At 35.1% G+C, this 27,981-nt stretch overlaps 3 protein-coding genes and 1 long non-coding RNA gene across 6 annotated transcripts; all 4 read left to right on the plus strand.

Moving 5' to 3' along the window:
- The first annotated feature begins 108 nt into the window (after nucleotides 1–108).
- LOC140054856 (MAM and LDL-receptor class A domain-containing protein 1-like) lies at nucleotides 109–5,796 on the plus strand. The gene is made up of 18 exons (XM_072099951.1): nucleotides 109–157; nucleotides 239–364; nucleotides 462–644; nucleotides 764–1,038; nucleotides 1,166–1,373; nucleotides 1,519–1,593; nucleotides 2,039–2,226; nucleotides 2,445–2,514; nucleotides 2,660–2,824; nucleotides 3,062–3,318; nucleotides 3,459–3,543; nucleotides 3,752–3,874; nucleotides 4,054–4,203; nucleotides 4,322–4,425; nucleotides 4,527–4,703; nucleotides 4,861–5,104; nucleotides 5,186–5,332; nucleotides 5,420–5,796. The coding sequence occupies exons 1-18, from the start codon at nucleotides 109–111 to the stop codon at nucleotides 5,794–5,796; spliced, it is 3,003 nt and encodes a 1,000-aa protein (XP_071956052.1).
- A 14-nt stretch (nucleotides 5,797–5,810) lies between these two features.
- Nucleotides 5,811–6,503, plus strand: LOC140054596 (uncharacterized). The gene is made up of 3 exons (XR_011846533.1): nucleotides 5,811–5,946; nucleotides 6,092–6,214; nucleotides 6,300–6,503. It is a non-coding gene; the product is annotated as an uncharacterized lncRNA (long non-coding RNA).
- A 10-nt stretch (nucleotides 6,504–6,513) lies between these two features.
- Nucleotides 6,514–15,496, plus strand: LOC140054592 (proton-coupled folate transporter-like). Of its 2 annotated transcripts, XM_072099643.1 has the most exons (10): nucleotides 6,514–6,712; nucleotides 6,881–7,082; nucleotides 7,462–7,515; nucleotides 7,631–7,736; nucleotides 7,985–8,045; nucleotides 8,217–9,527; nucleotides 13,906–14,028; nucleotides 14,218–14,301; nucleotides 14,522–14,678; nucleotides 15,155–15,496. In XM_072099643.1, exons 6-10 carry the CDS (start codon nucleotides 8,555–8,557, stop codon nucleotides 15,264–15,266), a joined length of 1,449 nt encoding a protein of 482 aa, XP_071955744.1. In that variant the 5' UTR covers nucleotides 6,514–6,712; nucleotides 6,881–7,082; nucleotides 7,462–7,515; nucleotides 7,631–7,736; nucleotides 7,985–8,045; nucleotides 8,217–8,554; the 3' UTR covers nucleotides 15,267–15,496. The 2 variants fall into 2 exon arrangements, with proteins under 2 accessions (XP_071955744.1, XP_071955745.1); XM_072099644.1 differs by lacking the exons at nucleotides 6,514–6,712; nucleotides 6,881–7,082 and having other exon boundaries at nucleotides 7,449–7,515.
- Nucleotides 15,497–15,837: 341 nt separating this feature from the next.
- On the plus strand, nucleotides 15,838–27,960 carry LOC140054593 (spermine synthase-like). 2 transcript variants are annotated; one of them, XM_072099645.1, is made up of 10 exons: nucleotides 15,838–15,998; nucleotides 19,363–19,480; nucleotides 20,266–20,412; nucleotides 20,511–20,686; nucleotides 22,618–22,772; nucleotides 22,940–23,029; nucleotides 23,148–23,259; nucleotides 23,379–23,458; nucleotides 23,567–23,682; nucleotides 27,705–27,960. In XM_072099645.1, exons 1-10 carry the CDS (start codon nucleotides 15,938–15,940, stop codon nucleotides 27,739–27,741), a joined length of 1,092 nt encoding a protein of 363 aa, XP_071955746.1. In that variant the 5' UTR covers nucleotides 15,838–15,937; the 3' UTR covers nucleotides 27,742–27,960. The 2 variants fall into 2 exon arrangements, with proteins under 2 accessions (XP_071955746.1, XP_071955747.1); XM_072099646.1 differs by lacking the exon at nucleotides 15,838–15,998 and adding an exon at nucleotides 17,715–17,856.
- The last annotated feature ends 21 nt before the right edge of the window (nucleotides 27,961–27,981 follow it).

The raw sequence follows: 27,981 nt of genomic DNA on the forward strand, positions 1-27,981 counted from the left end.
AAGTACAAACAACACGTTATAAATTGTACCATGTGACAGGTTCTCATATACTAATGCAAGAAAAGTAGCATTCGTATCAAACTCAAGTGTGATGCAGCACCTTGTACAATGTATGTCAATTTAAGATTCGCATTGTTAGTTGCTTTAGTTAAATATGGTAGGTACAGCAGGGGTATAAATAAATATTTAAAAGGATCGCATCAGATGAAATCTAAATTAATCTTATATTTCAATTTAGTATTACAGGGTAGGTCTGTCTATGGAGCAAGAGAACGTATATGCGTAGATGGAACGGTTATTGAATCAAAATACTGGTGCGACTTTGTTGACGATTGTCCGGATGGAAGTGACGAGATACAGTGTGGTAAGTATACAAATCTTAAAGTAAAATTTGGTCATTATCCTAAAAAATGTTAATTTGACTATGAAATGTTAGTTTTTGTAACGAATTATGTTTGCAGCTTCAACGTGTAATTTTGAGAATGGTATTTGCAACGGCTGGACACAGGACGACGATGATGATTATGATTGGTTAATGTGTAAACGTTCAATGATCAACGATGTATGTTCTGGATGTAATCAAAATAGAACATCGCAGGATTGTCCTGGACCCAATAAGGACCATACACATAACTCACTTTACGGTAACAAGATTATGATAATGTCATCAACTATGTTACAAATTCTTTTAATTTTAATTTGTTGTTGTTGTTCTAATGTGTAGTAAGTCACTAATTAATTAAAATGTTGTTGATCATTTCAGGTAGTTATATGTATGTTAATGGCAGATCAACACCAGCACGGTTGTCGTCAAAAGCTAATTTTGTCAGTCCCATGTTTTCAAATCCTAGCCCTGGTTGCACATTTAGTTTATGGCTAAATATGTACGGAGCTGAGATTGGTAACATTGAAATAAAGATTCGAAACATGTTATCATATAAAGACGCCTTCCTTACTAGAGCATCCGATAAGACAGTCGATACATATAAATGGATTTACGTCAAAACAAATATACCAAATTGTGTTTCTAAATTCAAGGTACGATTTTGCTCGATCAATATAGGTTTTCCTATACTGTTTTTAATATCTTACGTTAATATAATCCATGATTTTAAATGCTGATCACCATTATTATTATTATTATTTGTATAATTATTTAATAAAGATAGTAATCGAAGCAGACGACCGCTCGAAACGGATTTCATTTGGGGGATTTGCTATTGATGATTTGAGATTTGACGATTGTGGAAATAAAAGGCACGACAAGTGCCTGCCAGATCAAATTAGATGCAAATCGGGACAATGTTATCACAGAGTATCTCATTGTGACTACTCTAACGATTGCTGTGATGGAACTGATGAACAAGAATGTGGTCAGTAGCAAAAGGCATACACATATTAATATCAAGACATTTGAATAAATGTCTCTTTAGCTATAGTACTTCAAATATCATAGTCATTAATTGTTTGCTCTGGTATCATAAATGAATTAAATCGATGTTATATTTTTCATCTTAGGTAATCACACAATGTGTGATTTTAAGCATATGTGCGTGTGGAAGCAGCTAACTAATGATAATGTTAACTGGAATCGTTAGTATACAAAACTACCTTTGTTTTTCATTTCATTGATTATCGTTCATAGCACTTTCTTTGGCTTCTATTTTGTACTTTCGTTATAATTAACATTCATTAATCATTCACACTATAATTACATAGGTACCTATAACTTGAACGAACGGGTTAGGTATGTTTTAATGTTGGCTGAAAGCGGTACAGTTGGAGAGGTTGCTAGGCTGCAAAGTTTAACAATAATGGCGATGAATGCAACATGTTACGTACGTATAGTCTTTAGTTGGCTGTTGACATGTATTTGGAACAAATATGTTTTAAAGTAGTACCATTGCGATAAAGGATATTTTATATAAAGCTTACGATTTACATTTCATTGTTTTTGTAAAGCAGATGCGTTTTTCTTATTACTTAAATAACATGGAGGCTGGTGCTTTAAGTATATACATGCAATTTTCCACCAAAGGCAAATTAAACCTGTTGTGGTCAAAACAAGGGAATCAGAAAAAATGGTTTCAAGATGTCATAGCTTTGCGTAGCAAGTATCCCTTTAAGGTAATAGCTTTGAGTAGCAAGTATCCCTTTAAGGTAATAGCTTTGAGTAGCAAGTATCCCTTTAAGGTAATAGCTTTGAGTAGCAAGTATCCCTTTAAGGTAAGGCCGAAACACCTTTTAGAATCCTTTTGTTTAAATAATAATTAAACAGTTAGTTACTTAAAACAGTTATGTCTTAGCCCTTGTTTTCCCCATCCCCCACCCAAGGACAGAACAATTATTCTTGACCCTGATAGATCTAAATATAATTTTGAATAAGATAAAATATCCTTACCTTTCTATTCTGTTGTAACGAATGATCTCCGAATATTAACTAGCTTGTTATTGAGGGTGTTAAAGAGAAAGATTGTACACCATATGTTTCAAAAGTATCATTTACACCAGAATGTAAGTTTTCTCACATCGATCTGCCATCTTTAAGTTTTTTTTAATTCATTTAGATTATAATATAAACTGTAATAAATGCATGAAAGCTTTACATTTAAGTTTATCCATGATAATGTTTAATTCTACCCATTCAATATTTGTTTAGTTACGAAAATGAAAGGTTGCGATTTTGAAAAAGGTTTATGTGACTGGGTAACGAAAACGAACACAGATTCCTACAATTTTACACGAGTTAAAGCGTCAGAACTAAAAGCAGCAACTGTATTTGAAACTCGCCCCTCTATTGACCACACATTTGCATCATCCAATGGTTTGTGCTTAAATTACTTTTTCATTTGCCGCTTTTAACAACATTTACCAAATAGTATGAGTAACGAGAGTCAAATTGATTTGTTTCCATTAAATGTTTCTGCTCTAAAACAATGTGTATGTAAAAACCATTACATAATTGTTCTATAATGACGAGGAGTAATTAATTAAAAACAGGTACAGCATACCTTTTGTGCATCTCAGCAACTAACTGTGTACCATGTTCTTATACGAACAGGTCACTACTTGCACGTGGCTGACGGAGTGTGTTTGAATGGTGATGGAATTGCCGAGTTGTATACGTGGGTTTCAAGTGACAATTACGATTGTCGTTTACATTTTTGGTACGACATATTCATACCTGGAACTAGTTCCTTGCATGTAACAATTGAATACTACAATGTTGTAAGAAAAGAAGTTTGGAAGGAAATGGCTGACGTGAATAGAATGTGGACAGAGGCTAGTGTACTGATAGGAAAAGGACACAACATGGCAGTACGTTACACACATCATTTTGTAAACTGTTTATTTTTCTTTTCTTATTACTTTGTACTATTAATTACGGTTAGTCGTATTCGATATCTAATTTAAATTAAACTACTCTATACTTAAATGTAATGTTGGTTTACTCCTAGATTATAATTCAAGCTAAACAAGTTACAGAAATAACCGGAGGCATAAGCATCGATGACGTCAGTCTTATAAATTGTGAAAGGACGGGTAGGTATTTAATTGTCTCACAGAGAAATCCTCTTATCATTTTTATAATACATTTTTCTGTATTTTTTTTATAAACTGATGAAACTCGGTGATTAGCTTTCCATGCAAAGAGTTAATATATACTGTAGTTTGTTATCTTTATCTCCTTTTTTTCATTTATTACCTTTACAATTCTAGGCCTCAATGTTCTTTTCTTTTATTTTGATAGATACGATAATTGATGTATGCATGGATGGTAAAATGACATGTCTTAACGGAAATTGTATTGATTTGGAAAACGCATGTAATTACGAAAACGATTGTGGGGACTTTTCTGATGAAAAATACTGCGGTAAGTCACGGCAATGATGATATTGTCTCATGAGTTATGTCACTGCAAACTATCAGTATGTTGGTCGCAGTGTTGATTGATTATAGATACAAAGTAGAAAACATCAGTGACAACAACCAATTATACTATACTCTTTAAACATTGTAGTGAACATATTATTATTGTACATCATTATACAGAAGGTTATCCTGCATCATGTGACTTTGAATATGACTTTTGTGATTGGAAACAAGATTCTAACGATGATCTAGATTGGTTAATAAAGTCTTCTAAGAGTCCATATATAGGAGTGGGTCCAATTAGTGATCATACATTTAAATATGATTACGGTATGAATTCAATTATTTCTATTTTCAATTTTAGTTCGGTTTTTCACTAATATTACGTCATCTTCATTTTATGATCATGCCAACCTATGTAAATCAAATAATAATAATTTGAATTTAGGTAAATACATATACGTGCCGTCTACTTCTGAATTGAGTGCTGGCAATGGTAAAGTCGCTCGACTTGTTAGCCCAATGATAAAGATGACAAGTCACCATTGTAAGGTATATATTATTTATTTATGTTACTACTAGGCCTATAGACGACTGTATTATATTAGGTACATATTACAACAAATTATAACAAGATTCTTTCTTTTTTTTAGCTTCGTTTGTGGTATTTCATCGATGGCTTCAAAACAAGTCCTCTAATTATTTATCAACTGACGAGGAATCAATATGACGAAAATGATTTGAAGAAGGTTGGCGAAATCAGTTATCCTACGTTGAATTACTGGAAGTTATGGAGCGTGTTACTCAACCAACTTCAAACAAACTTCCAGGTTCAGTATCTTAAAACTCTTTTATGTTACATTGTTCATACCAAATGCACGATTTGGTTTATATACTTGATCTGTTTTTGGTGTTATAGGCTTTGCCCAAATTATTCGTGTTTTAATGAATATTTTTATGAGCTATATGTACATTTAATTCTTCTAGATTGTTATAGAGAGTACCATCAAAGGAGGCACAGACGCGCAATTTATTGCTATCGATGACGTCTCGCTATCAGACTCATGTATAACAGAAAGTAGTATACCAGCTGACGACGAAATAATACGTTTTAATTTGTGCGAAGACGGCCGAAGATTCCAATGTGGAATTTCAAATCAATGCTTTGAAGAAGTTCAGAGATGCAATTTTGTAAATGATTGTGAAGATGGCTCTGACGAAAATGAATGCGGTATGTTTTCAAATGGGAATAAAAATGAAATATAAATTAATTTTTGATTATTTAAATGCTCTACCATTTTACACGATTCAGGCGCAACATGTGGGTTTGATACCGGTTGGTGTGGATGGAAAGTTACTAAGAAGGAAGGCTTTAACTGGATGCGATCAAATGGAAAAACGTCTTCACCTAAAGACACTAGACCACGTGTTGATCACACTAACGGTGGTACATTTAACGGTTTGTACTTTATCATATTATTTTTCATATATCACATGATATGTTTCAGTTGTAATAATCTAAACTGAATTGAACTTGTCATTTTAGGTTATTATGTATACTTGCAAACCAGTGATCGGAATGGATCCGTCAGTGTGTTATATCCAGCAAACGTGTTTCTATATTATAGTCCAACCTTTCAGCATTGTAGTGCTGCTTGTACATTTAGTATGTGGTACCATATGAACGGATATGGTACTGGCACACTCTCGGTGTATATACGAACATATGTGCCAAATAAGGTAGGAACATACTTTCACAAACAGTCGTGGTGGTTAAAGCATCAACTTATATCAGTCAACTTGTCATTGGTAACTGGTTTGGTATCATTGGTGTTATTTTGTAGGCCTATTTGTTTTTGTGGAGGTGGTAGTAACAATACATTTGGATCATTATTTTTCAGAACATATGCCTTTGGTCAATAGATCAAAATAAAGAAGATAAATGGATGTCAACAAATGATATTATAATCGGACATCAAGAACAATTTACACTGTTCATTGAATACACATTAAACACGGCAATAATTGGACATGTCGCAATAGATGATATTCGTCTTAATCAGTGTGGGAAAGGTAGTGATTAATTAAAATCAATGGCATTTGGATGTTTTATATGTTTAACCATTGGTTGTGTTGATGTTTAATTAACTTAATTAGTTGTTCTGGTGATATTTTAGGCTGGTATATAGTGGTTATATTTCATAAATTGTATTTATAGAAATGTTTCAGGGAAATTGTTCTGCAGACGCAATCAAATGTAGTGACGGTAGTTGTGTAGAAAATGCGCACGTGTGTGATTTAAAAGCAGACTGTAAATGTGGACTAGATGAAATTTACTGTAGTAAGTATTCATTCTCGAAATAGTTTGCAAGCTACGTCGGTTCTTCAATTGATTCTACTGAAAAGTGACTTTTTACGGTCCACAGATTCAACTAATGGTGGATGTACATTCAACGGGGTTTTAGATGACTGTGGATGGAAGCAAGTTATTGATGAAGACCATGTATTATCTTGGAATCAACATGAAGGAACAGACAGAAATATCAATTCAAAAGGCAAGGATAATGTAGGATCAGTTATTTTGATGCAATGTGCTTAAATGTAAAATGATTTTGTTTAAACATGGTTATAGTGATATCGTAGAGTTTTGTGGTGTTTTTAACTTGTAGACAACTGTCATTTCATATTTTACTTAGGTGATGTCTTGTTGGTGAAACCATCCAAAGACCAAAGGGGGGGGAAAGGTCAAGTTACAACTAGTGAATTTATTACAACTTCAGATGTTTGTTTTTTACGATTTTGGTATCGAATTTTCGGTGATGGCACCGAATATTTACGGGTAATTTTCGTTTATAAAAATAATAATAATTTAATAAGTTGCGTTCTAACTTTATTATTACGTGCTCTAATCGGATCTCTCTTTGAATAACGAAAAAATGGCACTACAATTGTAGGGAGTTTTTTGTGAAAGTTGTAAAAAACATTATTTTTAATTCTTCTATTAAAGGTTTATACTCGATCGTTAACACCCGATAGGAGTTTGCTATTAATGTATCATCAATCAAGTCAAACTGTTGGTTGGAAATACGTAGCCATGCCGGTTTATTATATTCATAATTATACTGTTGTATTCGAGGGTACAGTTTCATCAAATCATTCGTCTTATGTTGCTATTGATGACGTCACATTCTCAAAAGATTGCGTTTATGGTATTACCATGTTTACTTACCTTTTTCCTATTAGTCTTGTTAGTATGTATCCAGTTAGTAACAACATCCAATATTCCTTTAAGCATAAATGTGTTTTTCGTCCAGACCATTTTCTATCATGTTCCTATCATGAAGAGAATAAATCTTTTTTTTAAAATTTATAATGCAATATATTGCGCTCATGTGTAACAAATAATAACTAGGCCTATTAATATAAAGTAACAAATAACTAGGTCTACCTGGAATCGATATCATAATTGCGTCTAGGTCTGGATTATTCCATGCTCTTTACTCATATTACGTTTCCTAAGATCTATCTTATTTTTACAATGTAAAATCATATAATAAATATATGTGTGTCCTATTAATTACAATACAGCTCCGGGAATATATTCAAACCCACTTGCTACAGACTGTCCAATGCCGTACGACGGTAAGAAACTATGCATTTAATTCACTACAGAATTATTTTTAATAATCATCACACAAAAACATACAAAAAACAAAACAAAAAATTTTCATTTTTCATTCAATAATTCTATATTTAGGAAACTACTTTGGTGTTTTTGTGGTAATCACCATTTGCATTGTTACCGTTGTTTTGGTCTCGACGTGTTATCTTGTTAGGTCAAGAAAACAGAAATTATTGACTTGGTAAATATTCTGTACTTTTACATTTTACTCGGTCTTCATAATGGCAACCTACCCGAAAAAGTAACAGTTACTACGTTTGTTTATTACGTTAGGCTAATTATGCGCGTTGGCACTATTTTAGTGGAAGGGGACTTCTAAATTACCTCCCTTTTTAACTTTTGAAACACAGTCTGTCGAAGATGGCTTTTTTCAATATTAATTCAAATAGTAACCGTTTAATTGTTTTTATCATTTCTTAATTACAATAGTATACGTCAGAATGAAAGTGCTGATAGCACTGAAACTGGACATTACCTGGCAGCACACTGGGTAAGTATGCATTATTTAGGTTTTAACAAAACACAAGCTTATTTTATTGACGGGAGATCGTGGGTGTTCGTTACAACTGTAATTTTACTCTACCTTATAAACTCTCCTTTTGACGGAAAATTATGTATTTACTGTAGGCCTACTGCTTTTACCATATTTGTTTTTTTATAGGTTTATAATATCAGTGATAAAGGAACACAATGATCTAAATCTAAAAGAGTAACGGCGACACACGAGCAATACGATTGCTGTCATAGCATAATTGCCTGTTATAACACACGATTGTAGTCTTGCAATTATGTAATAATTACGTTCTCTATCCTATAGTATTTAAATTTATACCGTTTGTTCCTTTAACGGTACCAGTAGACATATCTAAACAATAGTAGAATTACAAACAATCCTGCCTATTCTTGTTAAAACATTGAAGTTGCTGGCATTTAGCGATTAATGAATGTATAATTTATTAATAAAGGTCAACCTATCAATATAATGAAATACATATAATTATGCTAGTTATTATATACAACAAAATGTACAATTATGGTTCCATCTCTGAGGTTGAAGACGACATATCTACCACTACACAACAGGAAGAATCAAGTCGTCAGCAACCAATTATAAGTGCAGAAATTTGTGTTGTATTGTATACGTTTGTGTATTCTGTAATATCTTCGGTTCAAGTGCAATATGTGGAATATATGGAGAGACTTGACCCTGATACATCAGAAGAAGCGTCATGTTCGAACGAATCTTCATCTGAAGAGTTAGACCTTAAAACGCGTGTTAATTTTATAGTTCTTGGTTTAATTGTAGCTAGCAGTGGAACCAGCTTTCTTGCGGTTCCAGTGATAAGTCAAATATCATTACGTTTTGGATACAAGCGGGGCCTTTTAATAAATATTTCATTACTACTTTTATCCTGTTGTGTTTGGTTGATTTCTGTCCTTCTGGAATCATCATATTGGTGGCTTGTTCTTGCACAGGTTATTAACGGGATTGGCGGAGGAGTTGCGGGTTCTCAAGCTTTAGTTACAGCCTATTTGTCTCTTATATATGATAACTATCATCTTACTCAACGCCTTGTTGTTACTGGATCGTTGACACAGTTATTTATTGGAGTTGCTCAACTTTTAGTTGGATTTGTAATTAGTGATGATAACTTCAGTTCATCATTTATAATGGCTACGTCAATTGCAGCTGCAGCAACGTTGTACACCGCACTTTGTATTAGGCATATACCCTCTAACATTGATATTACTGAACCTGGTATTTTAAAGAAAATAAAAAAACTTATAAAAGAAAATTCATCAGCAGAGAATGTAAAATTTCTGTTAATTGGTCTGGTTCTATGTGGTCACTGGGGTATAATGCGGGCTACAATTACTATTTCTGTTATCTATGTTATTTCTTATCCACTTTGTTGGAACAGTGAAACCGTCGGGTATTTCCTAGGATTGCTCTTTGGACTGGGAAGTGTAGGTAAGTCAACTCAAATATGTATAATTCGTTAATGTATATTGTTTATCATTAGTAGGCCTACCCTTACCATTATTCCGTATCACCACACAGATTGCCAGTTTTACAGTTTATATCAGAAACACATCAGAAATTACAAATATGTCTGAAGCTTGGTTCCCACTAGAACGTAACGCAAGGACGTAAACGCAACGCAAGCGTTTTAACCAATGACAAGCGAAGTTATAGACAGTTAGAAATCACAAGCAAATAATCCATCGCTTGTGATTGGTCAATTTACTTGCGTTGCGTTACGTCCTTGTGTTGCGTCGCTAGTGGTAACCACGCTTTATAGTGAGCCTGTCATACAAATGTGTTTTAACTGTCATAAACTACAAAATTTCTACAGGACAAGCCTCCTGTCATGAACTACAAAGTGTTTTAAAGGACACAGTGCCTGTCATTATGCACTGAACTGCATAGTGTTTCAGGACTCAGTGCCTGTCATTATGAACTGCATAGCGTTTCAGGATACAGTGCATGTCATTATGAACTGCATAGTGTTTCAGGACACAGTGCCTGTCATTATGAACTGCATAGCGTTTCAGGACATAGTGCCTGTCATTATGAACTGCATAGTGTTTCAGGACACAGTGCATGACATATGAACTGCATAGTGTTTCAGGACACAGTGCCTGTCATTATGAACTGCATAGTGTTTCAGGACACAGTGCATGTCATATGAACTGCATAGTGTTTCAGGACACAGTGCCTGTCACTATGAACTGCATAGTGTTTCAGGACACAGTGCCTGTCACTATGAACTGCATAGCGTTTCAGGACACAGTGCATGTCACTATGAACTGCATAGTGTTTCAGGACACAGTGCCTGTCATTATGAACTGCATAGTGTTTCAGGACACAGTGCATGTCATTATGAACTGCATAGTGTTTCAGGACACAGTGCATGTCATTATGAACTGCATAGTGTTTCAGGACACAGTGCCTGTCATTATGAACTGCATAGTGTTTCAGGATACAGTGCCTGTCACTATGAACTGCATAGCGTTTCAGGACACAGTGCATGTCATTATGAACTGCATAGTGTTGCAGGACACAGTGCATGTCACTATGAACTGCATAGTGTTTCAGGACACAGTGCCTGTCATTATGAACTGCATAGTGTTTCAGGACACAGTGCATGTCATTATGAACTGCATAGTGTTTCAGGACACAGTGCATGTCATTATGAACTGCATAGTGTTTCAGGACACAGTGCCTGTCATTATGAACTGCATACTGTTTCAGGACACAGTGCCTGTCGTTATGAACTGCATAGTGTTTCAGGACACAGTGCATGTCATTATGAACTGCATAGTGTTTCAGGACACAGTGCCTGTCATTATGAACTGCATAGTGTTTCAGGACACAGTGCATGTCATTATGAACTGCATAGTGTTTCAGGATACAGTGCCTGTCACTATGAACTGCATAGTGTTTCAGGATACAGTGCATGTCATTATGAACTGCATAGTGTTTCAGGACACAGTGCCTGTCATTATGAACTGCATAGTGTTTCAGGACACAGTGCATGTCATTATGAACTACATAGTGTTTCAGGACACAGTGCCTGTCATTATGAACTGCATAGTGTTTCAGGACACAGTGCCTGTCATATGAACTGCATAGTGTTTCAGGATACAGTGCCTGTCATTATGAACTGCATAGTGTTTCAGGACACAGTGCCTGTCATTATGAACTGCATAGTGTTTCAGGACACAGTGCCTGTCATTATGAACTGCATAGTGTTTCAGGACACAGTGCCTGTCATTATGAACTGCATAGTGTTTCAGGACACAGTGCATGTCATTATGAACTACATAGTGTTTCAGGACACAGTGCCTGTCACTATGAACTGCATAGCGTTTCAGGACACAGTGCATGTCATTATGAACTACATAGTGTTTCAGGACACAGTGCCTGTCACTATGAACTGCATAGCGTTTCAGGACACAGTGCATGTCATTATGAACTGCATAGTGTTTCAGGATACAGTGCCTGTCATTATGAACTGCATAGTGTTTCAGGACACAGTGCATGTCATTATGAACTGCATAGTGTTTCAGGACACAGTGCCTGTCATTATGAACTACATAGTGTTTCAGGACACAGTGCCTGTCATTATGAACTGCATAGTGTTTCAGGACACAGTGCCTGTCACTATGAACTGCATAGCGTTTCAGGACACAGTGCCTGTCATATGAACTGCATAGTGTTTCAGGATACAGTGCCTGTCATTATGAACTGCATAGTGTTTCAGGACACAGTGCCTGTCATTATGAACTGCATAGTGTTTCAGGACACAGTGCCTGTCATTATGAACTGCATAGTGTTTCAGGACACAGTGCCTGTCATTATGAACTGCATAGTGTTTCAGGACACAGTGCATGTCATTATGAACTACATAGTGTTTCAGGACACAGTGCCTGTCATTATGAACTGCATAGTGTTTCAGGATACAGTGCCTGTCGTTATGAACTGCATAGTGTTTCAGGACACAGTGCATGTCATTATGAACTGCATAGTGTTTCAGGACACAGTGCCTGTCATTATGAACTACATAGTGTTTCAGGACACAGTGCCTGTCATTATGAACTGCATAGTGTTTCAGGACACAGTGCATGTCATTATGAACTGCATAGTGTTTCAGGACACAGTGCATGTCATTATGAACTACATAGTGTTTCAGGACACAGTGCCTGTCATTATGAACTGCATAGTGTTTCAGGACACAGTGCATGTCATTATGAACTGCATAGTGTTTCAGGACACAGTGCCTGTCATTATGAACTGCATAGTGTTTCAGGACACAGTGCCTGTCATTATGCACTGCATAGTGTTTCAGGACACAGTGCCTGTCATTATGCACCGAACTGCATAGTGTTTCAGGACTCAGTGCCTGTCATTATGAACTGCATAGTGTTTCAGGACACAGTGCATGTCATTATGAACTGCATAGTGTTTCAGGACACAGTGCCTGTCATTATGAACTGCATAGTGTTTCAGGACACAGTGCCTGTCATTATGAACTGCATAGTGTTTCAGGACACAGTGCCTGTCATTATGAACTGCATAGTGTTTCAGGACACAGTGCATGTCATTACGAACTACATAGTGTTTCAGGACACAGTGCATGTCATTATGAACTACATAGTGTTTCAGGACACAGTGCCTGTCACTATGAACTGCATAGTGTTTCAGGACACAGTGCATGTCATTATGAACTGCATAGTGTTTCAGGACACAGTGCATGTCATTATGAACTGCATAGTGTTTCAGGACACAGTGCATGTCATTATGAAGTGCATAGTGTTTCAGGACTCAGTGCCTGTCACTGCACTATGAACTGCATAGTGTTTCAGGACACAGTGCCTGTCATTATGAACTGCATAGTGTTTCAGGACACAGTGCCTGTCATTATGAACTGCATAGTGTTTCAGGACACAGTGCCTGTCATTATGAACTGCATAGCGTTTCAGGACACAGTGCCTGTCATTATGAACTGCATAGTGTTTCAGGACACAGTGCATGTCATTATGAACTGCATAGCGTTTCAGGACTCAGTGCCTGTCATTATGAACTGCATAGTGTTTCAGGACACAGTGCCTGTCATTATGAACTGCATAGCGTTTCAGGACACAGTGCATGTCATTATGAACTGCATAGTGTTTCAGGACACAGTGCCTGTCATTATGAACTGCATAGTGTTTCAGGACACAGTGCCTGTCATTATGAACTGCATAGTGTTTCAGGACACAGTGCATGTCATTATGAACTGCATAGTGTTTCAGGACACAGTGCCTGTCATTATGAACTGCATAGTGTTTCAGGACACAGTGCATGTCATTATGAACTGCATAGTGTTTCAGGACACAGTGCATGTCATTATGAACTACATAGTGTTTCAGGACACAGTGCATGTCATTATGAACTGCATAGCGTTTCAGGACTCAGTGCCTGTCATTATGAACTGCATAGTGTTTCAGGACACAGTGCCTGTCATTATGAACTGCATAGTGTTTCAGGACACAGTGCATGTCAGACGAGAAAGTTGTTAAAGGACAGTGACTTTCATGTGAACACAAAGTGTGTTCAGGAATGGCATTGTGAACACAAAGTGTGTTCAGAAACGGCCTGTCATGAACTACAACATGTTTTAGACACAGTGCCTGGTATATGAATTACAAAATATTTTATACAGGACACAGTGCCTAGAAATTGTTTACATGACAGTGCATGTCATATTATGAACTATAAAGTGTTTTACAATATTATGTATACGAGTCTAACCACATGGATAAATATTAATAATCGAATTGGTCTGTTTATGTTGTACTTTTAGGGCCGTTGCTCGTGTATTTTGGTACTATTCCTGATTTGTACCTGTGTTTACTTGGAATAGCTTCTTCTGCTCTTCTTATTTTATGCTGTGCATTTGGATATAATACTGAAATTATGTTCGTGGGTAAGAACTTCTTTATTTACACAATTTATATTTATTCTCGATTTAACATCCAATGAAAGTAAAATGTTATGAGTGTCGGTAAATCCGTTCATTATGTCCATCTACCATTAATATTAGTATACATAATTCGCTGTGGCCATGTTACTTATAATAAAACTATTGAAAACCTGTATTATTATTTTCAAAAAGGTGCATCTTTGTCACTGTTCCGGGCTGTAGTCGGTGCTGCGTTATTAGCATATATAAGTAAGATGTACCCTCATCCAAGTAGTAGTAAGTATATTAAAATATGTTTTGTTGTTGTTCTGTGTTTATGATTTGTTTTCTATGTATACGTCATATGACAATACTGTAACGTACGGTGACGTCATATGACAATATTGTAACGTAAGGTGAGAGTCAATAAAATAAATGAATGTTTGACACAAAATGTATACGTCATGTGACATAAGAAGTTTACTATTTGACGGTTTTTTATATTTTATTTTCGCAGAGGTTGCATTAGCAATAGCAGGTTGCTGGATAGCTATTGGTGAAATTATGGCACCTGGAGTATACCAAACAATTTATGGATTTACTTTACAAATATCATCCTCCATTGTCTTCTTTATCATGGCTTTTCTTTACATCCCATGTGCCTTGGTTATAAGGTAGGTCTACGTTATACTATTCAAGAGCCTTGTCATACGTACTTCTGTTTTCTCCCCTTCTTTCTCTTTACCTCTATTTTGTGACATCACACTCCTGTTGTTGCATTCATTATATCCGTCGACACAATATATAATTTACAATGCTGAATACCTACGTTAACTTGCCACATTTCGTGCTCTATTTCATCCCGTTTGGACCTTTCATTCCTTTGTTAAAGTAAAGGATTGGATGAGTCAATAAGTGCGTATTAGAAATCATCTCAGAACAATCCGGTTATTTTCTTTTTAACTTCAGGTATAACCCAATTGTTGTGTCCAATACAACACATAAACAAGTCAGTCATCAATAGAAAAGGCAATACTATTCGTCGACAGTTTCACTGTCCATTAAAATGTATTCATATCAATATATACATTAAGTATTGTCTATTCGAATTAGGCCTATATTTTAACTCAAATGTATGTTCAATTTTCAGCATATATGCGGGGTTGTTACCATCATGGAATATCGGTAACAGAGATGTAAACGAAAAAAACGCCAAAAGAGAAGACCTGACTGAATCTTTATTAAATACTAACCATGATTGAAGAGGGCTAATTTTTTTGACATTCTGTGACAATTTTATTTGATAAATAAGCCGAAATAGCGAGTGAGTGACCGAGTCTGACAGTAAAACCGTAATTACGTAGGCATAGCATCGACAAGGGTTCGAGACTCACTCGCTCCATGTTTCTGCTGGTGGTAGAACGAGTCTTCTCTGATAAGAACTATAATTTAAAAAATATATAAAGAAAGATACGTTATAATTTAAGTTATATTTGAAAACAAATGATGATTGAATATTGAAATGAATACAAATTTGTATGTTCGTTTTAAATCAATATTTTCTTTCATTTTCATTCATTAAAGATAGTAATTGATGGTTTTTATAATGTTTTATAATATATTATATTGTTTTAATATTTGTAATCCATTCTATTAGTGGCGGGGTTCCCGCTGTTGAATGTGACGAAAAATAAATTAATAAATATTTGATATTTTTACTTTTTGGCACACATTACGTGCCATACAAATAAAAAGGGGAGTGGTTTCATAAAATTAAATCCGCGAAACAACAACGTGTTTGCTGCCCACAGTCAAAGAATATAATATCACATTCTTTGTCGCCACAGACCACAGTCCACATTGCACTTTCGCGACCACCACCAACACCAAACAAAGTAGAGCTGATACTGTACTGAAATATCCTGCATAAAACATGTCTGCAAAATCATTTCTTTTACATTATCATCCACCACAAGAACTTTTATCAAATCCAGGTAAGTCGCATTTGTTTTCTTTTTAAAGACCCTAGGCCTAGATATTAAAAAGAAACGCAGGCCCTAGTTTAGGCCTAGCCCTAGCTAGGTAGGAGGGTAGATCCGGATAGCCGGCGAACTTAGGGTGTCAGATGAAATCGGTCGCGTCTGAAATCGGTCGCGTTTGAAATCGGTCGCGATAAAATCAACTTCCGGTATTTTGTATGGCGTGCCGCTAGAGCTATACGTTTAATGATATCGGTCGCGTTTGAAATCGGTCGCGCTATTTTGCATGGGACCCACTAGATACATTTTTAATGAAAATACTAATTCCGTAGCCAGGATCTGTCAAGGGGGGGTTCGGACACTAAATATTTGGGTCACCCCCCCCCCCCTCTCCCAGCCTGATGCGAAGCGAATTTTGTTAAATGACACCCCTAGATGGCCGGAAAAGACACTCTCGTGCAGCATGCTATATAACCAATGAGCAAAAAGATCGTACTTTTTTCCTCCTCCTCAAACACGTTGATAATTTAAATGACGATAACTATTTGTTGCCGTATGTTAGATGCGCGTGCTCTGTGCGGAACTGCCAATTGTTTGATCATTTACTTCGTATTTTGTTTTGCATTCAAGTTCAATGCGAACGTATATCTAGGAGCAGCCCCAAAAAAAGCACACTGGGTGAAGGCAAATGCTATTTGCTAGCTCTATCTATAATATTTATTTACAGCAATTTGTTGAGGAATATAAATATGTAAATAGGTGATATTGATACATTTTAGTACGTATCGGCGTGGTCTAGAAAAAAATAATCGGATGCCATAATGTGAACTACAGTACTTGATACCATAGATAATATAGTGTAAAATATTAATATTCACTATAATCCTCTATGATACATTATACTTCATAGTCACACATAAATACTGATGTACGTCGGAAGGCTATATACTTTATGCATGCTGCCTGACTGCCAGTGATCTAAACAATTATAGGTACGCAGTTGTCTGGCGGTGTCCTTTGTACGAATCGTTCGTGCGCCAGCTCGCTATGAGACGCGTCAATATCATGTTACATGCAGGGACCAAACATTTATTTTTCAGGTTAAAATCGGCAATTCATTTGCAACTTTTAGAAATTTACAGACACGTATCACTAGTTGACGCTCATACAGAGAAGAAGGTTCACGAACAAGTTTACGAATTTTTCAATTTACAAACAACTTTCTGTACTGTGGGGCACGTATTTGGAGGATTTTTGGAGATGAGGGTGAGGTATTGGGCATGTCGGGGATGGGGGTTCGCAGTTGGTTAAGGGGGTTCGCTATAAAGGGGGTTTCGCCCAAACCATAAACCCCCCCCCCCCCCCTGGCTACGGGCCTGCTACAGTAAATATAAATATTTATCTCATTATTTATAAATAATTTGTGTTTTCATTTTATCTTATAGGTGTCAATGAATAATAGTAATGTGTTCGTTTAGAAAATCGTTCTTAAAAGTGTTATTGAATATTGTTTACGTTTTTTAAAAGATTAGCATGCCACTGTTTTAAAAATGTTGAAAATAATTTACAGTAATATTAAACAAGTAGACGCGCCTATTGCATATTTTTTAATCACAGTTAATTACGAAACTAGTTCTATACCTGCAAGTGGATACCAGCTCAATGAGGTTTATGCAATAAAAAGGAAGATGATGTATGACGATGATTTTTACGTTCGATATCCACCACTCTTACGTGAGCATGGTTTTAGGATAATAATAATAAAATAATATGCTGTTATAAATCAATCTACCGGGCCTATACAGTAGGACTATGCAGTATGCTGTACAATGATAGGCCTAGATGTGAGAATAATAATGTATGGATAATAAAGGTGGGCACGATTCTCAAAGAGGTAATTTTGCACTGATATTTAAACATTTTGATTTACGAACGGCGTACAGATGTGAGACACTCAGTGGAACTTAATTATTTACATTAAGTGATTATTATAAATGAAGAAATAAAAGATATTCAAATTAAAAACTATAGGCCTAGTATCACACGGGCAGGCCTAGATGTTTCAAACGTATGGTTATTAGTAATATAGGCCTATACGTAATCTTTACATGGCCATGGACAACAATCGTACGTGTTTTTCCCATGATTTGACACACTAGTGCATGTTTTTTTTTTAAAGGGAATCCCCGTCAGCAAAATAACGTACAGTTAACGTCTGCACGCTCATAGAAGGCGCATCCACTATATGGCCTATTTCGGGTTTTTTTTCAGTAACTCGCCTTTTAACGATCCGCATATAATAATCATTTTTACTAGAAACTATTAGGCCTAAACATTAGAAATAAAAATATACACATGATTTGCCTCAACAATAATCATTATAGGCCTATACTTAATATTATCCTACATAACATACGGACATAAATAAATAGAAATTAAAATAAGGTGATCCAATAGTAAGTTTTTAACGTCATGGATATGATATATCTGCCACAGTATGCATAAGTATAAAAATGGATACGCTGGCTTTACGGGCTATACATTGTAACAATTATTGTTTTAAGATAAATTGTTCTCTTTTACGTAATTGTTTGCATAATAAAAGACACAGACGTATATTCTCTATATAATATATTAATTACAGTACATAATAAAATAGAGGTAAATTATTATATATTATTATGCCTAATAAAATAATAATATTTAAACGTGTTTAGAAATGGCCATTTTGAAAAGACACAGTCCTTCTCCGAGACCTGTGAAATAAAAAAAATGATAATAAATATTTATTAACCAAAATAAAAAATATCCACATAAATAATCTGGTTCCTAAAAAATATCAATTAAATCCAGACTATATAAACGAAGAAAATGTATATCCCGGTAGCATGCATCTCGTTCCATACAAAATAGCGCAACCGATTTCAAACGTATAGCTCTATCGGCGCGCCATACAAAATACCGGAAGTTGATTTTATCGCGACCGATTTCATTGTAAACCGAACTTAGAAGGCCGCCGGGAAGGTGGATGGGTGCCCGGGAAGGTGGAAGGCCTCCTACCTTTCTAGGTGCAGTGCTATGCCAGGCATATAGAGAAAATAAATATGGTTAGGCCTAGCATTCGTAGTCATATTTGTTGATGGATTCAAACATGTACTACTGTACAAATGGAGAGAGGCACTATACCAATAGATAAAAGTTTTGGTCCTCTCTCCTTCATCTTTTTTTTTGTAATGTATTATACCATATGATATCGACAATTGTCTGAAATAAAAGTTGAATTGAATTGAATTGAAAAAAAAATATGCAGAATTCAATTGATGTATTTATACACGTTGATAGTTTAATTACGCAACTTTCTTTGTAATTTGTTTTATAGTAAATCGGAAAACATTGGAGCAAAGTTTATGTGATATTTTTCAAGAGATTGGTTTTGAGGGTGGCCATCAAGAAAGCACCTTTGGAATAACTGCACATTTTATTAGTGATAAACAAGGGTAATTATTAATTTATAAAGTGTCTTTTAAATAATTGAATAAATCTAGTATATAAACATCACGGTAGCTTGTAAATCATTAAACTATACATATGTGCAGTTAATTGAGAATAGACAATGTAACACTGTACATGAATGCATGAAAAGATATTTTTCAAGAGATTGGTTTTGAGGGTGGCCATCAAGAAAGCACCTTTGGAATAACTGCACATTTTATTAGTGATAAACATGGGTAATTATTAATTTATAAAGTGTCTTTTAAATAATTGAATAAATCTAGTATATAAACATCATGGTAGCTTGTAAATCATTAAACTATACATATGTGCAGTTAATTGAGAATAGACAATGTAACACTGTACATGAATGCATGAAAAATGAAGATATAGTTAATAAATAATGTTGAATCACATGTTCTCAAAATTCTGCACTGCATGTAGAAAACCTTAATGTGTGTAGTTGACCATGTTGAGTAAAGGTTGTGAACCATAATACTGTACAGACTGAGAATTTTCACCAGTGTGATCATGTAGAAATGTCACAGACTTTACTTATTTATAACTTTTTTGTTTAAATTGTTTACATTCTGAACTAACTAACAATATAGAATTGTATATTATTAATCACAGACACATATCAACTCACCAGTCATTAATGCTCATGTTGAAATGTCACAGACGTACACAGTCACTTTTTAGTGATTCTTAACATTTTAGATTTTTAACTTACTACAATATAGAATCGTATTAAATGTTTTTTAGAATTTCTCTTCCATTCATTATTCAGATCAGCAACTGTTACATGTTTCCAGAATGGTATTGTGGTTGTCAATTTATGTCTTTGGATTGAAGCATATGGCGATGAACATCCAGTCAATAGAAAACATTTAGATGAAAAATTGAAGAAGTTGTTTACTTGCAAAAACTCCAAAATGTAAGTTTATTTTACATTGCTGTTTAAACCAGAGTAATATTGTTTTATGAGGATTTTCATACTTAATCCATAATTATTATTTTTCCTACTTACTGTAGCTTTCCAGCAATCTCTCATCAAGCAGATATGGATCGATATTTAGCAACTGCTGATAACTTATTTGTAGAGTATGATTTTGATAGTGTTACTTTTGAAGCAGATTCTGAGTATCAGAATATCCGGATAATGCACTCACCCCAATTTGGCAATGTACTTGTCCTTGATAGTGATGTCAGTAAGTAGCATAGAATATCCGGATAATGCACTAACCTCAATTTGGCAATGTACTTGTCCTTGATAGTGATGTCAGTAAGTAGCATAGAATATCCGGATAATGCACTCACCTCAATTTGGCAATGTACTTGTCCTTGATAGTGATGTCAGTAAGTAACATAGAATATCCGAATAATGCACTTACCTCAATGTGGCAATGTACTTGTCCTTGATAGTGATGTCAGTAAGTAACATAGAATATCCGGATAATGCACTCGCCTCAATGTGGCAATGTACTTGTCCTTAGGCCTTTTCACACAGAACTTCGGCAATATTGCGGTAAGCAAGCCGGCGTTATTGCCGGTCTAAACCCATTTACACAGAAGGTAATATTACGGTAATTTTACCGTTTTCTGTGTGAAAGGCCACAGTGAAAAGGCGCAATATTTAAAGATTACTGTCTTCATAAAATAGAGGTCGCACTTTTTGAGAAAAAAAATGGCGGGCACCTCGCGTGCCGCCGGCGACAAAAACATGCCATGCGCGCGCATGTTTGCTGATGTTGTTTTGTGTGTCCGTCGTTTAGTTTTATTGGTTTTTATTTACGATGCATAAAACCTATATTTTTGCCCAACACCACTCCGTGCTAATAACTGCCCGATCGTGATGAAAAAAAAAACAAAATCTATTAGGTCTACAAATAGACGCGAATTTAATTATCAGAAGCTGTTATGACCTAGCACCGGGAGCGCGCACCGGAGAGGATGTTCCTGCTAGAACTATGCTAACTAGGGCCTAGGCTTACGTACGTTACAGCAAGTTAAATAATCTTTGGACCAACATCTGTTATATTTTTATTATTATTGGCCGTATTCTTCCATTGTATTATTTACAAACTAACCTAAAAATATATATTATGGATATAATCTAATAATTTGGCCTAAAGTAATTGCCACAGTCTTTCTCAATCAAGGAAAATGTCTCGAATTTATCCTTGCTTCACTGCGTAAGCAGGCGTTATATCGTGGACTCTTTCACACAGATCAGGCTTATGACCGTGACGGTAATATTACCGCAATTTTACTAGGTCCAGAGGCGGTCTAACGGAAGCCGGCATTAAGGGGTTTTTACCCTTTCACACATAAGCCGGCGTTCGCGAATTACCGCAATATTACCGTCTTACAGCTCTGTGTGAAAGGGGCTCTTTATAGTGATGTCAGTAAGTAACATAGAATATCCGGATAATGCACTCACCTCAATGTGGCAATGTACTTGTCCTTGATAGTGATGTCAGTAAGTAGCATAGAATATCCGGATAATGCACTCACCTCAATGTGGCAATGTACTTGTCCTTGATAGTGATGTCAGTAAGTAGCATAGAATATCCGGATAATGCACTCACCTCAATGTGGCAATGTACTTGTCCTTGATAGTGATGTCAGTAAGTAACATAGAATATCTGGATAATGCACTCACCTCAATGTGGCAATGTACTTGTCCTTGATAGCGATGTCAGTAAGTAGCATAGAATATCCTGATAATGCACTCACCTCAATGTGGCAATGTACTTGTCCTTGATAGTGATGTCAGTAAGTAACATAGAATATCCGGATAATGCACTCACCTCAATGTGGCAATGTTTGTACTTGTCCTTGATAGTGATGTCAGTAAATAACGTAACAATTCAAGAAATGTTACCATACATAATTATTATAATTACTGAAAAAACAATGCTGTGGATATCAAAATAAGCAAAAAGCTAAATCAAAACAGAGCAGAGCTTTGGGGCAACACTAGCCCTTCATCAGTGCAATACTTAATTATTCCTATATTAGTGTGCTGGTCATCATGATTAAGTTGTGCATCATGATTTTTTTTGTTTGTTTTGTATATGTTCAATAATATAATTCATTTTATATAGTTTTGTATATTATTTGTATTTAAAATATTTAGATCTTGCTGAAAGTGATCTTGTATATACAAAAGCAATAACTGGAAATGGAAGAGAAGATTTCAGAAACAAAGAAGTGTTGATACTTGGTGGTGGAGATGGAGGAATTCTACATGAACTCTTACAAGCAGATCCAAAGTTTGTCACCATGGTGGAAATATCCTTTAATTTAAATCTATTGGTATGAGTGAGACAATTTCAGAAATTATGGAATACAACTTACAAGATTAACAATTATCAGTCAAGTACACTTTGTGTAATTGCATCCTAGATTTCCTTGAATAATGGGTATGTTGAATATTTGTACTTAACAAATGTGAATACATAGATCAGATTGTAATAGACCAAGCTATCAAACATCTCCGTGGCATTTGTCATGACTCCATGGATAATCTCAAAGGTCCTAGACATGAAGTAAGATTTCTTTTGTTTAATAATGTGATCATATTTGTTAAAGCTCAAGTACATTATAGATTTATGTAGTTTTAAGAAAATGAGTAGAAGGGTTATTTTTTAAATATGGTTTATTTAGGTGATGGTTGCTGATTGCGTTCCTATTATGAGGAACTTTATAGAGGAAGGAAAACAATTTGACTATGTGATAAATGATTTAACAGCCATTCCAATAACAACAGATGCAAGAGGTACAGTATCCTCAATTATTATAATTCAGGTATTTTACCTATAAATAATCATTGATACTTAATCTTTACAACAAAAAAAAAGGAAATTGCTTTTTAATAAAACAATGTAATTTTAACAGGTGATGCATGGGATTTTATGAGACTTATTTTAGATCTTTCAATGAAAGTCTTAAAACAAGATGGAAAGTACTTCACTCAGGTGAGTGACATTAAATTGTATGTAATCTATAATATGTGTATTACAGTAACAGGAGATCAAGATATTTGGTTTTGGGAGCATTGTTGACTAATTTTTTTTTTATTTCAGGGTAATGGAGCAAACAGTACTAAAGCACTTGAAATGTATGAGAAACAATTGAACAATCTTGAATGCAGTGTCAATTTTAAAAAAGAGAAAATATGTGTGCCATCATACCATGAATAGTATCCTTTGAGTAATATAAATAAATTGACTCAACTTCAGTAGGCCTACAAGTCATAATAAATAAATTGACTCAACTTCAGTTGCCCAGTAGGCCTACAAGTCATAATAAATAAACTGACTCAACTTCAGTAGGCCTACAAGTCATAATAAATAAACTGACTCAACTTCAGTAGGCCTACAAGTCATAATAAATAAATTGACTCAACTTCAGTTGCCCAGTAGGCCTACAAGTCATAATAAATAAATTGACTCAACTTCAGTTGCCCAGTAGGCCTACAAGTCATAATAAATAAATTGACTCAACTTCAGTTGCCCAGTAGGCCTACAAGTCATAATAAATAAATTGACTCAACTTCAGTTGCCCAGTAGGCCTACAAGTCATAATAAATAAATTGACTCAACTTCAGTTGCCCAGTAGGCCTACAAGTCATAATAAATAAACTGACTCAACTTTAGTTGCCCAGTAGGCCTACAAGTCATAATAAATGATATAAATAAACTGACTCAACTTCAGTAGGCCTACAAGTCATAATAAATAAATTGACTCAACTTCAGTTGCCCAGTAGGCCTACAAGTCATAATAAATAAATTGACTCAACTTCAGTTGCCCAGTAGGCCTACAAGTCATAATAAATAAACTGACTCAACTTCAGTAGGCCTACAAGTCATAATAAATAAATTGACTCAACTTCAGTTGCCCAGTAGGCCTACAAGTCATAATAAATAAACTGACTCAACTTCAGTAGGCCTACAAGTCATAATAAATAAACTGACTCAACTTCAGTAGGCCTACAAGTCATAATAAATAAATTGACTCAACTTCAGTTGCCCAGTAGGCCTACAAGTCATAATAAATAAATTGACTCAACTTCAGTTGCCCAGTAGGCCTACAAGTCATAATAAATAAATTGACTCAACTTCAGTTGCCCAGTAGGCCTACAAGTCATAATAAATAAATTGACTCAACTTCAGTTGCCCAGTAGGCCTACAAGTCATAATAAATAAACTGACTCAACTTTAGTTGCCCAGTAGGCCTACAAGTCATAATAAATGATATAAATAAACTGACTCAACTTCAGTAGGCCTACAAGTCATAATAAATAAATTGACTCAACTTCAGTTGCCCAGTAGGCCTACAAGTCATAATAAATAAATTGACTCAACTTCAGTTGCCCAGTAGGCCTACAAGTCATAATAAATAAATTGACTCAACTTCAGTTGCCCAGTAGGCCTACAAGTCATAATAAATAAATTGACTCAACTTCAGTTGCCCAGTAGGCCTACAAGTCATAATAAATAAATTGACTCAACTTCAGTTGCCCAGTAGGCCTACAAGTCATAATAAATAAATTGACTCAACTTCAGTTGCCCAGTAGGCCTACAAGTCATAATAAATAAACTGACTCAACTTTAGTTGCCCAGTAGGCCTACAAGTCATAATAAATGATATAAATAAACTGACTCAACTTCAGTAGGCCTACAAGTCATAATAAATAAATTGACTCAACTTCAGTAGGCCTACAAGTCATAATAAATAAATTGACTCAACTTCAGTTGCCCAGTAGGCCTACAAGTCATAATAAATAAATTGACTCAACTTTAGTTGCCCAGTAGGCCTACAAGTCATAATAAATAAACTGACTCAACTTCAGTAGGCCTACAAGTCATAATAAATAAATTGACTCAACTTCAGTTGCCCAGTAGGCCTACAAGTCATAATAAATAAACTGACTCAACTTCAGTAGGCCTACAAGTCATAATAAATAAATAAACTGACTCAACTTCAGTAGGCCTACAAGTCATAATAAATAAATTGACTCAACTTCAGTTGCCCAGTAGGCCTACAAGTCATAATAAATAAATTGACTCAACTTCAGTTGCCCAGTAGGCCTACAAGTCATAATAAATAAACTGACTCAACTTTAGTTGCCCAGTAGGCCTACAAGTCATAATAAATGATATAAATAAACTGACTCAACTTCAGTAGGCCTACAAGTCATAATAAATAAATTGACTCAACTTCAGTTGCCCAGTAGGCCTACAAGTCATAATAAATAAATTGACTCAACTTCAGTTGCCCAGTAGGCCTACAAGTCATAATAAATAAACTGACTCAACTTCAGTAGGCCTACAAGTCATAATAAATAAATTGACTCAACTTCAGTTGCCCAGTAGGCCTACAAGTCATAATAAATAAACTGACTCAACTTCAGTAGGCCTACAAGTCATAATAAATAAACTGACTCAACTTCAGTAGGCCTACAAGTCATAATAAATAAATTGACTCAACTTCAGTTGCCCAGTAGGCCTACAAGTCATAATAAATAAATTGACTCAACTTCAGTTGCCCAGTAGGCCTACAAGTCATAATAAATAAATTGACTCAACTTCAGTTGCCCAGTAGGCCTACAAGTCATAATAAATAAATTGACTCAACTTCAGTTGCCCAGTAGGCCTACAAGTCATAATAAATAAACTGACTCAACTTTAGTTGCCCAGTAGGCCTACAAGTCATAATAAATGATATAAATAAACTGACTCAACTTCAGTAGGCCTACAAGTCATAATAAATAAATTGACTCAACTTCAGTTGCCCAGTAGGCCTACAAGTCATAATAAATAAATTGACTCAACTTCAGTTGCCCAGTAGGCCTACAAGTCATAATAAATAAATTGACTCAACTTCAGTTGCCCAGTAGGCCTACAAGTCATAATAAATAAATTGACTCAACTTCAGTTGCCCAGTAGGCCTACAAGTCATAATAAATAAATTGACTCAACTTCAGTTGCCCAGTAGGCCTACAAGTCATAATAAATAAATTGACTCAACTTCAGTTGCCCAGTAGGCCTACAAGTCATAATAAATAAATTGACTCAACTTCAGTTGCCCAGTAGGCCTACAAGTCATAATAAATAAACTGACTCAACTTTAGTTGCCCAGTAGGCCTACAAGTCATAATAAATGATATAAATAAACTGACTCAACTTCAGTAGGCCTACAAGTCATAATAAATAAATTGACTCAACTTCAGTAGGCCTACAAGTCATAATAAATAAATTGACTCAACTTCAGTTGCCCAGTAGGCCTACAAGTCATAATAAATAAATTGACTCAACTTTAGTTGCCCAGTAGGCCTACAAGTCATAATAAATAAACTGACTCAACTTCAGTAGGCCTACAAGTCATAATAAATAAATTGACTCAACTTCAGTTGCCCAGTAGGCCTACAAGTCATAATAAATAAACTGACTCAACTTCAGTAGGCCTACAAGTCATAATAAATAAACTGACTCAACTTCAGTAGGCCTACAAGTCATAATAAATAAATTGACTCAACTTCAGTTGCCCAGTAGGCCTACAAGTCATAATAAATAAACTGACTCAACTTTAGTTGCCCAGTAGGCCTACAAGTCATAATAAATGATATAAATAAACTGACTCAACTTCAGTTGCCCAGTAGGCCTTCAAGTCATAATAAATAATATAAATAAACTGACTCAAATTCAGTTGCCCAGTAGGCCTACAAGTCATAATAAATAATATAAATAAACTGACTCAACTTCAGTAGGCCTACAAGTCATAATAAATAAATTGACTCAACTTCAGTTGCCCAGTAGGCCTACAAGTCATAATAAATAAACTGACTCAACTTTAGTTGCCCAGTAGGCCTACAAGTCATAATAAATAATATAAATAAACTGACTCAACTTCAGTTGCCCAGTAGGCCTTCAAGTCATAATAAATAATATAAATAAACTGACTCAACTTCAGTTGCCCAGTAGGCCTACAAGTCACAATAAATAATATAAATAAACTGACTCAACTTCAGTTGCCCACTAGGCCTACAAGTCATAATAAATAATATAAATAAACTGACTCAACGAGTCATAATAAATAGTATAAAAACCTTTGGATTAACCCCAAACATGAGTCCAGTTTAGTGATGATGATGATAATAATGAGACTATAGGTCTGAATGCTATCAACTTTCCTATTATTTTTCTTAACCCTATTTCTCAGTTGGATATTTTATGAAATTTGGAAAACTTGTACATAGGTGGCAGCATCCAGAGATTCTATCAGAAACACTCTGTTTGATTGCTTTTTAATTTACAAAAACTTGTAGCATTCTTAGTTTAATTATGTATATTAATTGATTAGTATTTTTAAATGTCTCACTCATTCCATTCACAATTTAATTGTGTGAGATGCTGGAGACCAACATTGGTGCAGATACACAAATGAGTTGCTGTAATAAAATTTTAAAACAAGACAATTGCAAGTTTCATTTTAAGTT

This window comes from Antedon mediterranea, chromosome 7 (assembly GCF_964355755.1).
Source record: "Antedon mediterranea chromosome 7, ecAntMedi1.1, whole genome shotgun sequence".
Classification (NCBI taxonomy): Eukaryota; Metazoa; Echinodermata; class Crinoidea; order Comatulida; family Antedonidae; genus Antedon; species Antedon mediterranea.